The sequence below is a fragment of the Ovis canadensis genome, chromosome 24 (genome assembly GCF_042477335.2).
Source record: "Ovis canadensis isolate MfBH-ARS-UI-01 breed Bighorn chromosome 24, ARS-UI_OviCan_v2, whole genome shotgun sequence".
In the NCBI taxonomy this organism is placed as follows: Eukaryota; Metazoa; Chordata; class Mammalia; order Artiodactyla; family Bovidae; genus Ovis; species Ovis canadensis.
The window spans coordinates 51,104,326-51,119,292 of NC_091268.1; the positions used below are offsets into that span (position 1 = coordinate 51,104,326).

Genomic DNA, 14,967 nt, shown 5'->3' on the forward strand with positions numbered 1-14,967 from the left:
ACGTGGTGCGAGGCGGGCAGCCATCTTGCTACAAACACAAACAGAGAGGAGCGGCCGCCGCGGGAGCGCCAGCGCCCCCACCCCCGCCGCCGCCGCCCCCCGGCCCGCCGCGCGTCGCCAACGCCCCGGGACCGGAGCCTCGCGCCGCCCGCCCGCCGCGGTAAGCGCCCGGCGGCCCCGCGGACCCCCGCCCGCGGCCGGGCCTGGGCCAGGCCCGCCCCCGACGCCGAGGCGGCCGCGCCGAGCCTGCGAGAGCCAGAGCGGGAGCGCGGGCCGCCGGCACGGACCCTCCCCCGTCTCCTCCCGAGGCCGCCGCCCCCGCCGTCCGGTGCGCCCGCCTCCCGAGCCTCCCCGCCGGCCCCTCCTCCCCGCGCGGCCCGGGCCCCCGCGCCGCCCCAAGGGAGGCCGGCTCCCTCCCGGGGGCGGCCGCAGGCGCCCCCGCACCTGGCGCCCCCTCCCTGAAGGGCACGCCGTCCTCCCGGGCCGGCCCGCCTCCTTCCCACCCCCGCGCTCCTAACGGTCGCCCTCCGGCCCCTCGGAACCCCGGTCTGGCCCCCCACGTCCCTCCGGCTGCATCCTCCGCCCGGGGGCCCGGGACCCTAATGCCCGGCGCTCCCCGGAGATTTCTCCCAACGTGCCTCCGGGTTCTTCTCTGCATGAGCTGGGCCCGGCGGGTCTTAAAGTGCAAGTGATCCGTGACTTTGGCTAACGTGGAAGCCTCTTCTCTTAACCACAGTACCTCGGCTGGGTCTGCGCCTACATTTCAGCGAGCGACATTAGTGCTTGGTCACTGGGGTCTCCTTCCTCCCGCTTGCCGGCCGAGTGAAACACCTTAGTCTGTCCTGTGGCCGGGCTGGGCCCTTCCCAGCCCATCTCTCCTGATGGCAGCTGCTTCCCAGTCACGGCCCCACACACTTTGACTTTTTTATTTTTTCAAGTTAACTTTAAAGAGACCCTCCCCTTGCAGGTCGTACGCAGTCACTACTAGAATTCGCAGTAAGAATCCAGGTCTGGTCCATCACAGCCCCGGGCCTGGCCCGGGGAGATAGACGCTCAGCCAGTAATTGTTAGCCCAGCTCTTTCCTCCATTCACCCCAGTCTCACTCCCCTCTTGCTTCTCATCTCTGCTTTTCCAATAATCAGCCTTCACAGTCTCTTTGCTGCCCCTGGAAGCTGACACTCAGTTGCAGTTTAGCCTCCTGGCTTTGCCCCTGAAACACCTTGGGTACTAACAAACAGACTGGTCCCCTTAGCTTCTCACGGTGTGGGAGTTTGCTCTCTGGTCCTTCATCTGTACCGTTTTCTGTGCTGTCCCAAGCCACCCACCCTCACGCCAGCCTCAGTCTTAGTTCCTGGATGGCAGGTCCAGCGTGTCACCAGGCAGGGCTGAAAGATATCTGGGCTTTGAGTTGCTGCCATGGCAGGGACCGGGGACCTCGAGGGTCCCGTATGGTGGTGACACTCAAGTGAGTTCTGTTCTTTGACTCCTGGCCTGGGTTTCTCAGCCAGTGGATGTGTCAGTATTGTGTGTGATTTGATGGATGAAAGGACTCTGGTTTGTGCTGGTTTCTACATCTGTGATTGGAGTTTGGGATTAAAAAAAAGCCCCACTTCCGAGCAGAGGAGGTGAGAAGAGGTGGCTCTGGGAATGATTTTTTAAATGCTAATGAGAAAAATGGTTGAAAACTCAGTGTATGCTTGTGAGTTTGGGGTGGTTCCCGCCGAGAGTGTGCCCTTTCTCCAGGCTCGGGTAGAGTGTCAAAGACATCGGGGTCTCCTGTCAGGGCGGCTACAGCATCCCTTCCTTGTTTTCCCTGGCTGGAGCCCAGGCCTCAGCAAGTGGGCAGAAGGGATCAAATGAGGTAAAGTGTGAAAGTGCTTTGAAAACTGTTAACTACTAGACTCCTCAGGGCATTGTCCTGACGGCTCAGAGGGCAGAGCTGGGTTAACATACCTGCTGGGAGGAGCACAGGCTTGCACCTCTTAAGCCTCGGAGTTCCCTTCCTACCATGCGTGGAGAATCTTTCTTTCCACCCTGAGAAAGGGCGGAGTCACCTCCAACAAGCTTGGGGCTGGGCACTTGCTCAAATGTTGGGGAATTTGGGATTCTGCTTCTGTTAATGGTGGTGCCTTCCTGTGCCAAGGCGCATTGCTCTGGATTGGGGCTAATTTTAGGGGTGATGGAATGAGGAAATAATGTTCTTAACTTAGTGTGTACTGGGACCGCCTAGTCTCTGGATCTTTTCCTTCTCCTGGTGATCTCCAAACGCTGAAGAACAGGCTCCCCTCCTGTTCCTCAAGCCTGTTGTGAACACCAGGATCAGTGTCCTCGCCCCTGGACTCCGGTAGGGGGCAGCCTTTTAATGACAATAATTCAGATACCCCAGGGAGGGAGGGTATAGTGAGGGTTGAGGAGAAGGGGTGGGGGGAGGTTGTGGATTGATGAGGCTCACAGATCCTGAGAAGTCGGGGCTAAGCAGGACACCCTTAGATCAGATAACCAGAGAGGGAGGCTGTCTCCAGTCCCCTGCCTGCTGCCTCCTGCTCTTTGCTTCACTGGAAAGGGATCCAAATGCTGGGCTTTGAAAGTTCATGATAGAGTTAGAACAATTTTGTTTAATCTGTTCTTTTCTGGAGGATTTCCCTCCTGGCAGGATTTCAGACTTCTCTCATGGGACAGTGTAATTAGGGGATGATTCCCTCACTCTTCAGAGAGGGGAATGAACTGGAGTAAATTTGGTTTCCTTGTCTTCCATTCTTCCCCCTAAACAGACAGTGGGTGTGGTTACCCTCTGCCCGAGGTGTACAGATGGGTTTCCTAATTCTGCCACTGTTGTTAATCTGTGTGTGTGTGTGTCGCTCAGTCGTGTCTACTCTCTGCAAACGCCAGGCTCCTCTCTCCATGGGATTCTCCAGGCAAGAATAATGGATGGGTTGCCATTCCTTTTCCCAGGGGATCTTCCTGACCCAGGGATTGAACCTGGGTCTCCCGCATTGCAGGCGGATTCTTTACTGTCTGAGCCACCAGGGAAGCCCCTGGGTATTGATAATCTGGGTCCAGATGATTCCTTGTTGTGGGGGGAATCCTGTGCATCGTAGGATGTTTAGTAGTGTTGCTGACTGACCTCTGCTCGTGAGATGCTGGCTGCATTTCCCAGTCATGCCTACCAGAAACGTCCCTCAAGATGTGCCCTGGGGAGCAGCGTTGCCCCCGGTTGAGAAGCCGTAGAAAGGGTGCGCGCCTGTTTGGCACTAGAAGCCACGGGGTGCTTGTGTGCTGCTCGTGGTCAGAAGGAGGGCCAGAGAACCACCAGCTCCTGAGACCCAGACCTCCCCTGGCTGGGCCCGCCCAGCCACTCGACTTTCCTCACCCTCCGCTCCCCTGCTTCCTCTCACCTCTGCAGTTTCCCTGCTTCTCAGCCTGGAGCCAGCCACTTTCCCTCAGTTTGCTCCTTAAAACCACGACAGAAGGTGACGTCCCGAAGAGGAAGGCACCTGGCGGCCAGCCGCCTTCGCCACTCCCTGGACGGGTGGGCGGGTGAGTCGTCCCCTTTCTGTCCCCTGCTCCACCGCCGGCTCTTCGGCCTGTATGTCTGGGAGATGGGGCTCTTCTGGGGTGGCCTGGAAGAGGCTCAGAACAGCCTCTCCTGAGTTTGTTAGGAAGTGGGCTGTTTTCTTGGAGTGGAGAAGATAGGTATGGGAGAGCTATCCCCAGGTGTCTTCTTTTTCCCTTAGACCTTTTTTAAATGGTAGTCAGATGTAATATACACCATTTTAGTCATTTTTAAGGATACAATTTTGCAGCGTTAAATATATTCATGTTGTTGTGCAGCCATCCACCTCATCCCTGGAACTTTTTCCTCTGCCCCATTTCAGCTGAAACTGTCCCTACTTAAAAACAACTCCCACTCCTTGCCTCCCAGCCCTGGCACCACTGTTCTTCTCTGTCCCTCTGAATTTTACTCACCTTGGAATTTCAGGTGAGAGGAATTATCCAGTATTTGTTCATTTGTGATTGCCGTGTTTTACTTAGCTAATGTTTTCGAGATTTCATCCATTGGGTGAATTCCATAAGCCTTGTAGCATCCACAGACTTAACCGGCCTCCACCATTCTGGGAGGCTGAGTCGAATTGAGTGACGGGAAGAACTTTGCAACAGGCTTGTCTTCTGACGGCCGTGTTCGCCGGGGAGTGTTCCATCTCCGGAAAGGGCCAGCTGAGGCTTAGCAGAGGAGATGCCCGGGCTGGGGGAGGTCAGCCCTGCTCTGGGCGGTGTCTAGCGCTGCATCTCAACCTAGGCTGCTGGGATTCTGGGGTGGGTCCTGTGTCTGGGGTGGGCTTTGCTTTGTCTTCTGGCCTGCAGCTGTGATCGAGAGCCGCTTCCCATGACCCCTCTGGTGGAAACCCTTCTTCCCCCTTCCCAGAGCGGTGGAGTCTCGGAGTTGATGGGAACTGTGGAGGCGCTCCGGTTCAGCCCCCACCCCAGCCAGTGAGGGAGGCCCTTGTACACGGCTCCCTGAGACCCTGCCTGCCTGCCCCGTGCTCAGAAACACCAGTGATGAGCCACCTCCTGACAGCCTCTTCTGCTGTTCCTTAGAGGGACGGGCCACTGTCGCTGCCCCCACGCTTCTGTCAGCCCAGTGACTCTGACTTTATTTCCGCTTTATGGTGAGGGAGCCTTCTTCGTAGCTTACGGTAGCACCGTTCCCTTCTTGGCTCTTTGTACTTATCAGGCTCTTTCTGATCCCAGGGAAAGGACCTTGGTGTTGATCCTTGTTTGGTGAGTGAGTCCTGGGCATGCTGGCCAGACTTGCCTGCATGCAGCCTTTGGTGTGCCCCCCCACCTCTGGCTTGGGAATACCCCGCTGCTCCCCTTATACCAGGTTTCTCCCCCAACTGAGTCTCAGGATTCAGAGCCAAGCACCCAGACCTGAGTCTTTTCAGGGGAGAGGTAATTTTGCTCCCACATAAATTTCTTTTTTTTTTTTAATATCTATTTATTTATTTATTTGGCTGTACCAGGTCTTAGTTGGCAGCATGTGGGATCTAGTTCCTTGCCTAGGGATCGAACTCTGGGCCCCTTGCATTGGGAGTGCATTGTCTTAGCCACTGGACCACCAAGGAAGTAATCCCCAGATAAATTTCTAATTCTCTTAACCAGTCTTTTCTCTCTCTAGAACATTTGTGATTCCAGTGGGTTTTTTGCTGGTTTGTGTGTGTTTTATCTTTGTCCTAAACATCATGTGTGAGCTTCCCGGGTGGCTCAGATGGTTAAAAAAAAAAAAAGTCCACCTGCAATGCAGGAGACCCAGTTTGTATCCCTAGGTCAGGGAGATCCCCTGGAGAAGGGAATGGCAACCCACTCTGGTATTCTTGCCTGGAATCCTGGACAGAATCCCATGGACAGAGGAGCCTGGTGGTCTACAGTCCATGGGGTCGCAAAGAGTCAGCCACGACTGAGCAGCTGACACGAACATCATGTGTACCCAGCCCCCTTTATTGAATGCTGCGGCCCTTGGCGTCCTCTACCGCACCTCCAGCTCCTCCGTCAGGCTCTGCTGAGTCAACTCACTGCCTGGGAGGCCTGCTGAGCAGAGGGCAGAGATGAGGAGGAGCCAGGGCTGTTGCCCCCTGCGCTCCCTAACCAGCAGTTTCCAGGCACCTGTGGGCCTTCCTATTATGTGAGATGGAAGAGGGCTGGAGGCAGGGAGGTCTGTCTGACCGTTCATTTAATCCACTTTCTTCTTTTTGCCCCTCGTTAAGGATCTTTCCCAGATGTGAAGGTCCCTCCCTGGGTACTGCTCTGCTCAGACCAACGTCTGGTTGCCCGGGGATCCTGGTTCACTCCAGCACAGGCTCTTGCCTGGAGAGGGCCCGACCCCTGCCCTACCCGCTTCCCCGGGCAAGGCTGCCAGGTGAGTCTGGGCCAGGGGGAGGGCATCCCCCTGCGGAAGCTGGCAGGGGCTCTAGCTGCCTGTCTCTTCCCCTCCCCCAGGCCTTCCCCACAGCGTGACTCTTTGGGTAACTCATGGTGTGAGTGGCACGTGGCTGGCGTAGGTGAGTCTTTAGTGAGCCCGTTACTGTGTCCACCTAGGTGGCAGCCTAGTACTCACCCTCTCAGGCTCTGGGTGTGCCATCCCCAATGCCTAGCATCCCCCGCGCCTCCACAGGTGTTTGGAGAGTGAACGCCAGGTACCCGCTTCCCTGCTTCTCCCCACCGACCTCTGGGACACGCCCAGCTCCACGATGGCAGCGGAGACCCTCAACTTTGGGCCTGAGTGGTGAGTCAGGTGTGCTTAGAGGGGCATGGAGAAGCCCGGGAAGAACAGGGCTGCCCAGATTCCCATCTCTCCCCTTTGCGTGTCCCTCCTCCAGGCTGAGGGCTCTTTCCAGTGGTGGCAGTGTGGCCTCCCCACCCCCGTCCCCTGCCATGCCCAAGTACAAGCTGGCCGACTATCGCTACGGGCGTGAGGAGATGCTGGCCCTCTATGTCAAGGAGAGCAAGGTAGGCGCAGGCGGGGGTGCGGGGCCCTGGCTGGTGGAGCGGGCCCAGGAGCACACGTACCTCCCGCCCAATCCGCAGGTCCCCGACGAGCTGCAGGACAAGGAGTTTGCTGCCTTGCTGCAGGAGGAGCCGCTGCAGCCCCTTGCGCTGGAGCCGCTGACGGAGGAGGAGCAGGTGGGCCTGGCCCGGGCAGCCGCCGGCGGGGGCGGCGGGGCTGGGGCTGGAGAGGTGGGGGTGGAGGCTGGGTGGTTCTGGACGGGGCGGGGTGCTCGGGTGCCTGGGTCCTCACTCCCACCCCTGGCTCCCTCCTCAGAGAAACTTCTCCCTGTCAGTGAACAGCGTGGCCGTGCTGAGGCTGATGGGGAAAGGGGCTGGGCCCCCTCTAGGTGGCGCCTCCCGTGGCAGGGGCAGCACACGGAGCCGAGGTAGAGGGGGTGATGGCATGCTCTGGGGCAGGCGTTCTGGAGGACTTGGGGAGGTGATCTGGCAGGTTTCCCACGCACCCCTCACTCCTCCAGGCCGTGGCCGCGGTGACAGTTGCTTTTACCAAAGAAGCATTGAAGAAGGTGATGGGGCCTTTGGCCGAAACCCCCGGGAGATCCAGCGTAGCCAGAGTTGGGATGACAGGTGCAGGCTGGGACGGGGTGGCAGAGAGGGCCCCACGGAGGGAGGCTTGGGTCTTTGTCATCAGAGAACTCTGGGAGACCTGCCAGATTAGCCCTGGTCAGAGAGCTCTGTCCACACCCTCTGACCCCTGTGGCCCTGCCCTGTCCTTCCGAGTCTCTGGGCTTGCCCTTGGGCTCCCTGCCAAGCCCTGTCCCCCTCCCATCCCCTGCTTCTCTCGGGGCAGAATGGACAAGGTGAGCTGAGATCCTGCAGATAGGGAGGGACTGGTCCTCTGACCCACACCTTTCCCTCTCACAGAGGCGAGAGGCGGTTTGAGAAATCGGCCAGGAGGGATGGAGGTATGGAGAGGGGCCAGGGTGGTGGCTGGGCCCTGCAGGTTATTGAGAGGGGGCAGGGGGCTGCTTCCTGGGGGAGGTGGTGGGGGAGGTGGTGGGGGCGGGAGGGCCCAGAGCTGGGCTCTTCTTTCCCCGCAAGGCATCTGATAAGCGTCTTACAGGAACCGTGGCTGAGGTCCACTGACTCTGTCTCCCCTCCTGTCCTGCCCCCAAGCACGCTCCGGGTTTGATGAGGGAGGGGCTGGCCCGAGGAAGGAGCATGCCCGCTCAGATAGCGAAAACTGGCGTTCTCTCCGAGAGGAGCAAGAGGAAGAAGAGGAAGGCAGCTGGAGACTCGGGGCAGGACCCCGGCGAGACGGTGACCGATGGCGCTCCGCCAGCCCTGGTGAGATGGGGGTCAGGTGGGCACTGAGGGGACGGGGGGTCGTGGTGGGCAGCAGAAGGGTGGAGACTCCGGCTTGACTGGGTACTGACTCTTCTTCCCCTACTTTTCCTGCCCAGATGGTGGCCCCCGCTCTGCTGGCTGGCGGGAACATGGGGACCGGCGTCGCAAGTTTGAATTTGATTTGCGAGGGGATCGAGGAGGGTGTGGTGAAGAGGAGGGGCGGGGTGGGGGGGCCAGTTCTCACCTCCGGAGGTGCCGGGGGCCTGACGGCTTCGATGATGACAAGGATGGGCTCCCGGAGTGGTGCCTGGACGATGAGGATGAAGAAATGGGCACCTTCGATGCCTCCGGGGCCTTCCTCCCTCTCAAGGTATCTGCAAGGAGGCGAGGGGAGATTGTGTTAGAGGTTGGTGGGCTCCTGCCTGCCCCAAGGGGGCCCTTTCACGGCACTCTGTTCTCTGCCACTCATCTCCCCATCGTATCCCCCACCCGTGCAGAAGGGCCCGAAGGAGCCTATTCCTGAGGAGCAGGAGCTCGACTTCCAGGGCCTGGAGGAAGAGGAGGAAGAACCTTCCGAAGGGCTGGACGAGGAGGGGCCGGAGGCGGGTAAGCCTGTGGGGTGGACGCCTGCAGCCTCAAGCTGAGTCTGTGGAGAAAGGCTGGTGCCGATGGGGCCTGTGGAGGAGCCTGGAAACAGCAGGCTTCTGTCCAAAAGGCCAAGTGTCAGATGAAAATCAAAGCAGAATCAAAACTACTTTTGAAAATCCCTCGAGGAATCTGTCGAACACAGTGTCAAGTCAGTGGTAGTGTGTCCAGAGCCCTGGACGGTGGTGCGGATGTGCGGCCTCAGTATAGGAGCAGAAAGGGAAGTGTGCAGACTAGGCTCTGTGGTGTCAGTTCACCAAACCTTCGTCGTGTTGACCAGAGTCGTGTGGGTGGACTCGCTACCCAGAGGCTCTTCTGGCCACAATAATACAATCTGTGCTTAACCACTTTTCAGGCTTTCCGGCTTGGTTTTGAGTTCTGGTGATTACCCTTGGTTTTCAGGTGGGAAGGAACTGACCCCACTGCCTCCTCAGGAGGAGAAGTCCAGCTCCCCATCCCCACTGCCCACCTTGGGCCCACTCTGGGGAGCTAACGGGGAAGGCGATGACCCGGTGGAGAAAGACCTGCCTGCAGCTGAAGGTAGCCCGAGGGCAGAGCCACCCTCTCCCTGGAGCCTGGAGCGTGTGGGGAAAGGGCTCCTCATCCCTGTGGGAAGGAGGCTGCAGGGGAGTTGGTCGGGAGGTGGGAGAAATGCAGAGTTAGCACCCACCTTCCTGAGGAAGAGTGGTGGATGGGCACTGTCTTGCCCCCTTCTCTGACTGCCCTGTCCCACCTTCCCCTCTTTGCTCTTTCTAGGAGATGACATGAGGGGAATGCAGCTAAGTCCTGGGGCGGGCTCACCCCCCGGCCCACCAGACCTGGAAGATGATGAAGGCTTGAAGCACCTGCAGCAGGTGTGGGGCGGGGGGTGGGGGTGGGCTGCAAAGACTCTAGGGACCCTCCCGTGCAGGGGAGAGAGCCTTGGTTCTGTCCTCGATCAGGTTCCCACCTTCTCCCCATCTTGCTCTCCATGTTCAGACCTCATCTTCTGACCCCCCCCCTCAGTCCCAGCCCCCTCTGTGTTGATGGAAGTGGCCAGTTGAGACTTCCCTCTTCCCCTGGGCTCCCAGGAGGCGGAGAAGCTCGTGGCCTCCCTGCAGGACAGCTCCCTGGAGGAGGAGCAGTTCACGGCCGCCATCCAGGCCCAGGGCCTGCGCCACTCTGCAGCCGCCACTGCCCTCCCCCTCAGCCACGGTGCAGCCCGGAAGTGGTTCTACAAGGACCCGCAGGGCGAGATCCAAGGTGCACAGGGTTGGGGGTGCAGGTGGGGCTCGGAGACTGCACCATCCTCGTCGAGGGCTTCTCTGGCCCACCTCTGTGACCGCCCTGTGCCCTTCCCTTGGCCTAGGCCCCTTCACGACCCAGGAGATGGCGGAGTGGTTCCAGGCGGGCTACTTCTCCATGGCTCTGCTGGTGAAGCGGGGCTGTGATGAGGGCTTCCAGCCTCTGGGTGAGGTGATCAAGATGTGGGGTCGCGTACCCTTCGCCCCCGGGCCCTCACCTCCCCCGCTGCTGGTGAGTGTACCCGCTTTGGCGTGGAACAGGGAAGGGAGGCAGGAGCCCGGCAGAGGGAAGCGGTGGGTGCAGAGCCAGACGGGGGCAAAGCCACGGGGACGCTGTGGCCTCACTCAGGGGAACATGGACCAGGAGCGGCTGAAGAAGCAACAGGAGCTGGCAGCAGCCGCCTTGTACCAGCAGCTGCAGCACCAGCAGTTTCTTCAGCTGGCCGGCAGGTACGGGGGGCTTAGCAGGGCTGGTCAGCAGGGCCCATGCTGACGTGGGCAGGCCCACCTCTCACCTGCTCGCTCCTCAGCAGCCGCCAGCTCCCGCAGTGCATGCTCCGGGAAAAGGCAGCTCTGGGAGACCTGCCGCCACCACAGCAGCAGCAGCTCACCGCGTTCCTGCAGCAGCTCCAAGCTCTCAAACCCCCCAGGTGTGTGGGCCGCCGTCCTCGCTGTGTGCCCGTGGCCAAGCGTGTGTGGCGTGTCTGTACGTGATGGCCCTCGGGTGGTGTGGGTAGAGGGGCAGACAGGAGGTGGCTTCAGGGCGCTGAGCTTCGGTGCTTTCTCCTCAGGGGCGGGGACCAGAACTTGCTCCCGACGATGAACCGGTCCTTGTCGGTGCCAGACTCGGGTCCCCTCTGGGACATACATACCTCAGCCTCACCACAGTCAGGTGTGTGGCCCGCAGCTGCCCTCCTGGCCTGTCCTAGGTCTGGGAGTCCCCTCCACCCCCGACGGCCTCCAGTGGGTTGGGGGGTCGGGGGCTGGAGCTCCCCTCTGCAGCTGCCTTTGCCCCCGCAGGTGGTGAGGCCAGTCTTTGGGACATACCAATTAACTCTTCGACTCAGGGTCCAATTCTAGAACAACTCCAGCTGCAACACAAAGTGAGTGGGCCTCGGGCTGGCGTTCTTGGGTGTCAGGGGCCAGGCCACAGCTGGGACGGCCTGGCATCTGATCTCGACCCTCCAGTTCCAGGAGCGCAGAGAAGTGGAGCTCAGGGCGAAGCGGGAGGAGGAGGAGCGCAAGCGCCGGGAGGAGAAGCGCCGCCAGCAGCAGCAGCAGCAGGAAGAGCAGAAGCGGCGGCAGGAGGAAGAGGAGCTGTTCCGGCGCAAGCAGGTGGGGCCCGGCCTACGCAGGCTCGGGGTGAGGGTCAGGGGGCGGCCCTCACAGCGGCTTCTCTCCCTAGGTGCGGCAGCAGGAGCTGCTGCTGAAGCTGCTGCAGCAGCAGCAGGCAGTAGCCACTGTCCCCGTGCCTCCTGCGCCCAGCTCCCCGCCCCCGCTGTGGGCCGGCCTGGCCAAGCAGGGCCTGTCCATGAAGACGCTGCTGGAGCTGCAGCTGGAGGGCGAGCGGCACCTGCACAAGCAGCCCCCGCCTCGGGAGCCATCGCGGGCTCAGGCCCCCAACCACCGCGTGGTGAGCAGGCTTGCAGGCACCTTCTGCTCAGCTCCCAGGGTGACCGGGGTGGGGGGAGGTGGGGGGGCGGCGCACGGGTCCCTGTCGGACTCCGGAGGCGCTCTCTGCTGTGAGGCCCTCACCTCACCCTGCCTTTGCCACCTGAACGCACCTCCCCGCTCAGCACCCCTGAGCATGCGCTCTCCTGTGTGGGTCACCCTTGCCTTCCCGCCGTCTGCAGCAGGGCGGGGGCCTGGGCTCCGCCCCCCTGAGCCAGTGGGTATCTGAGGCCGGGCCACTGTGGGCCGGGCCCGACAAGAGCGGGGGCAGCAGCGGCCTGGGACTCTGGGAAGACACCCTCAAGAGCAGCGGGAGCCTGGCCCGGAGCCTGGGCCTGAAGAACAGCCGCAGCAGCCCCTCTCTCAGGTGGGTGCCGGGCCACAGGAGGATGGGGAGCGGGCCTCCTGAGGGGACACCTCCTGACTCACCCCATCCCGCGCAGTGACTCGTACAGCCACTTGTCTGGTCGGCCTGTGCGCAAAAAGACAGAGGAGGAAGAGAAGCTGCTGAAGCTGCTGCAGGGCATCCCCCGGCCCCAGGATGGCTTCACCCAGTGGTGTGAGCAGATGCTGCACACGCTGAGCACCACGGGCAGCCTGGACGGTATCGGCGTCACACCTACCCCAGGAGGCTGGGCCAGGGGTTCCAGACGCCATCCCGTGGGTCCTGACCCCCATCCTGCCCCGCAGTGCCCATGGCTGTAGCGATCCTCAAGGAGGTGGAATCCCCCTATGACGTCCACGACTATATCCGTTCCTGCCTGGGGGACACGCTGGAAGCCAAAGAATTTGCCAAACAATTCCTGGAGCGGAGGGCCAAGCAGAAGGCCAGCCAGCAGCGGCAGCAGCAGCAGGTGCGGTTCCACAGAGCCCTGGCTGGAGCGGGTGAGGGCGCCCCGAGTCCCCGACCCCTCTCTTTCCTCTCTGTTGCCTTGCAGGAGGCTTGGCTGAGCAGCGGCTCCCTGCAGACAGCCTTTCAGACCAACCACAGCACCAAGCTCGGCCCCGGAGAGGGCAGCAAGGCCAAGAGGCGGGCGCTGATGCTGCACTCGGACCCCAGCATCTTGGGTGAGTGTGGAGCGGGGAGGTGGCTCCTTCCTCAGAACCGGGCAGGAGCCTGGGTGGGCAAGTTCAAACCCAGCTTCCCCTGGCTTCAGGGTACTCCCTGCACGGACCTTCTGGTGAGATCGAGAGCGTGGATGACTACTGACCAGCCCGTCCCACCAGCGCCCTGGGCTGTAGGCCAGGGGCAGCAGCAGCGGCTTGGACCCCTGGGTCCCCAGCCTGCAGGCTCCCCACAGGGAGCATAGGAGGAAGCAGGGGCAGGGTCCCCAGCACTTGTTACAAACCACACGATGCACCTTAACTCACCCACCACGAGGCACTTTACAGATTGAGGGGGGAAGGGTTTTGTTTTTGTTTTTTTGGTTTTAGTTTTAAACGACATTGAAGGAAACATAGGAGAGACAAAAAAAATGGTTAAAAAGTAGACTCTAAGCACTCCCTTTCCCTTTGTCGGATAGTGGGAGTGATAATGGAAGATCCACAGAGGTTTTTTTTTTTTTTTTTTTTTTTTTAAGAAAAAAGAAAAACAAAAAAAATGGTTAGGAGACTGAAAGTAAAAACACACTGTTATTTGGGGCAGTGGGGACATGGGCCCCACGGACCTGTCCTGCTTGGCCCCCGAGGCTGCACTTACCCTCCCCGCCCCACAAGGTGGGCCACTGGGGTAACTGGAAGCTGGGGCGCCAGCAGTTTGCACAGCGAGGCCCCCTCAAGCCCCGCCAGCCGGACCCGCTGTGAACGGCCCCCTTGTGCTGTGACTGTGGCAGAGGTGTCTGGGGCCGGGGGGCCTGGCCCGAGTAGCCCCTTGGCTTTGCTGCTTCGGGGAAAGTTGCACAAATGCGCGAGGCCGCCTCAGCGCCCCAGGCAGCCACCCTGCGCCGGCTGACGGAGTGAATGGGAGAGGGCCTGCGGTGCCAACCTCATCTGGCTGTCATCAGGCCGGCAGAACTTCCACTCTGGCCCTGGTGAGGGGCTTCCCCCGCCGCTGCCATTCGGGGGGCCGGCCTGGGTATGAAGCTGAAAGGCCCAGCTCCCTGCCTTGCCACATGAATGTATTCTCTGGGCCACGAGCCCCTGCTGCGCCCCCTGCCTCAACCCTGAGCAAGGCTGGGGCAGAGCAGTTTCTCCAGGAGCTGGAGAGAGGCACCACTTAACGACTGTTGTTTCTCCTGTGAAGGGGGCAGAGGAGGGGCCAAGGAGGCCACAAGAGTGGGCCGCTGGGGGCTTCGGGCTGCAGCAAGGGGCTGTTAGGAGGGAGCCCCCTACCTGCAGCTGCCTGTGTGGGATGTGGACCACCCAGCTCTGCCCTGACCCCTCTGTTGACCAAATGGGAGAAGAGCGAGTGGCCTCTCCCCTCCCTGCTCCCCTGATGTTTTTAAATGTTGGGTAAGGGTGGGGTGTCAAGAATGGGAGTGTCTGTCTCTCCTGGGTTGGGGTAGGCTGCCCTTCACCAACTTCTTATTCCCAATTACCTACCTAGGTTTGTCTCCATTCGTGGATTTTCTTTAAGTTTGTTTTATCTTTTGAGTTTCTCATCTAACTTCTCCCATGGACCTCATTGCTCAGAGCGCAGTATTAGGGCAAGACTCTGCCACTGCCTCCCCTCCATGAATGTATTTATCCTTCCTGTCCTGGGGAAATGGGGAGTGGCCCCTGTTTTCTTTCTCCATCTATCCCCAGAGAGACGACCTTTTTTTTTTTTTTTTTTTTTTTTGCACCAAAGTGGCAACTGGGTCAGTGTTGGGGGATAAAGCTGGCCTCGGGGGTGGAGGGGCCCCCCTCCACCTGCTTCTCCCTGGTTTCAACAGTGTTAGCGTCCGTGAAAAGACAATATTGTATTCTCTCTAAAGCAATAAGGGGGTGATGGGCCAGGGGGAAACGTCTTGCTGCTGCTGGCCCCCCAGCTCCCCCTCTCCTCAAGCCAGTGTCTGGCGGCATTAGAGGTGGGGGGGAGTACTGTCGTGACTGAATGTAACTGCCCCCGCCCCTGCCGCAGCCAATGCAGGGGAGGGGGGGTGACACTCTTCCCCGTCTCTTCCTTTCCCTCCCCCCCGAGCTAAAGAGACTTTGAATTTAGGGGGCCCTTGAGCCTGGAGAGGCCTTAACCCTGTGAGGAAGTGTAGGGGGAGCCCTCTCCCACCCCCATCCCCTTCTGAGAGTGGTCAATGTTTACAAGCCCCTGAGCCCCCCAGCCCAGGGACTCAGCCCCTTGCTATCCTTCCCCAGCCCATCTTCTGGGCCCCAGCTGCTCTCCCACCCTTCCTGGGGTTGGGGTGGACGCAGGGGTCATTCTGTATCCCATCGTCTGCCTTGTACCCACAATCTCCCCCACCCCATGTGACCCCTTCTCTTCTACCTGCCTCTGTAAATATTCCCCCCCAATAAAACTTGGTGTGTGTTCTCCCCGTCTGCCTCTTGAGTTTTTTTTTCGGGGGAAGGGGATGCTGGAAA

At 60.3% G+C, this 14,967-nt stretch overlaps 1 protein-coding gene and 1 long non-coding RNA gene across 20 annotated transcripts; one reads left to right on the forward strand and one right to left on the reverse strand.

Moving 5' to 3' along the window:
- Nucleotides 1-2: 2 nt before the first annotated feature.
- On the forward strand, nucleotides 3-14,921 carry GIGYF1 (GRB10 interacting GYF protein 1). 19 transcript variants are annotated; one of them, XM_069570053.1, is made up of 28 exons: nucleotides 3-160; nucleotides 3,405-3,538; nucleotides 5,764-5,915; nucleotides 5,996-6,057; nucleotides 6,171-6,281; nucleotides 6,376-6,505; nucleotides 6,584-6,679; nucleotides 6,819-6,930; nucleotides 7,024-7,132; nucleotides 7,430-7,470; nucleotides 7,682-7,852; nucleotides 7,969-8,222; nucleotides 8,350-8,458; nucleotides 8,900-9,037; nucleotides 9,254-9,351; nucleotides 9,568-9,739; nucleotides 9,846-10,012; nucleotides 10,130-10,230; nucleotides 10,311-10,430; nucleotides 10,572-10,672; nucleotides 10,801-10,883; nucleotides 10,969-11,115; nucleotides 11,186-11,413; nucleotides 11,634-11,818; nucleotides 11,895-12,055; nucleotides 12,142-12,305; nucleotides 12,390-12,519; nucleotides 12,609-14,921. In XM_069570053.1, the coding sequence occupies exons 5-28, from the start codon at nucleotides 6,247-6,249 to the stop codon at nucleotides 12,659-12,661; spliced, it is 3,105 nt and encodes a 1,034-aa protein (XP_069426154.1). In that variant the 5' UTR covers nucleotides 3-160; nucleotides 3,405-3,538; nucleotides 5,764-5,915; nucleotides 5,996-6,057; nucleotides 6,171-6,246; the 3' UTR covers nucleotides 12,662-14,921. The 19 variants fall into 19 exon arrangements, with proteins under 19 accessions (XP_069426154.1, XP_069426155.1, XP_069426156.1 ...); XM_069570054.1 differs by having other exon boundaries at nucleotides 10,314-10,430; XM_069570055.1 differs by having other exon boundaries at nucleotides 10,145-10,230.
- On the reverse strand, nucleotides 5,763-9,355 carry LOC138429027 (uncharacterized). The gene is made up of 2 exons (XR_011252650.1): nucleotides 8,097-9,355; nucleotides 5,763-7,211 (listed from the first exon to the last, which is right to left on the reverse strand). It is a non-coding gene; the product is annotated as an uncharacterized lncRNA (long non-coding RNA).
- Nucleotides 14,922-14,967: the final 46 nt, after the last annotated feature.

Excerpts from the sequence above, each read along its gene's own strand:
- GIGYF1 (XM_069570038.1), top strand. The coding sequence starts at position 6,247 with ATGGCAGCGGAGACCCTCAACTTTGGGCCTGAGTG. Across the intron at positions 6,506-6,583 it reads TCTATGTCAAGGAGAGCAAG|GTCCCCGACGAGCTGCAGGA; the intron begins GTAGGCGCAGGC and ends CCCAATCCGCAG. Across the intron at positions 10,431-10,571 it reads CAAGCTCTCAAACCCCCCAG|GGGCGGGGACCAGAACTTGC; the intron begins GTGTGTGGGCCG and ends CTTTCTCCTCAG.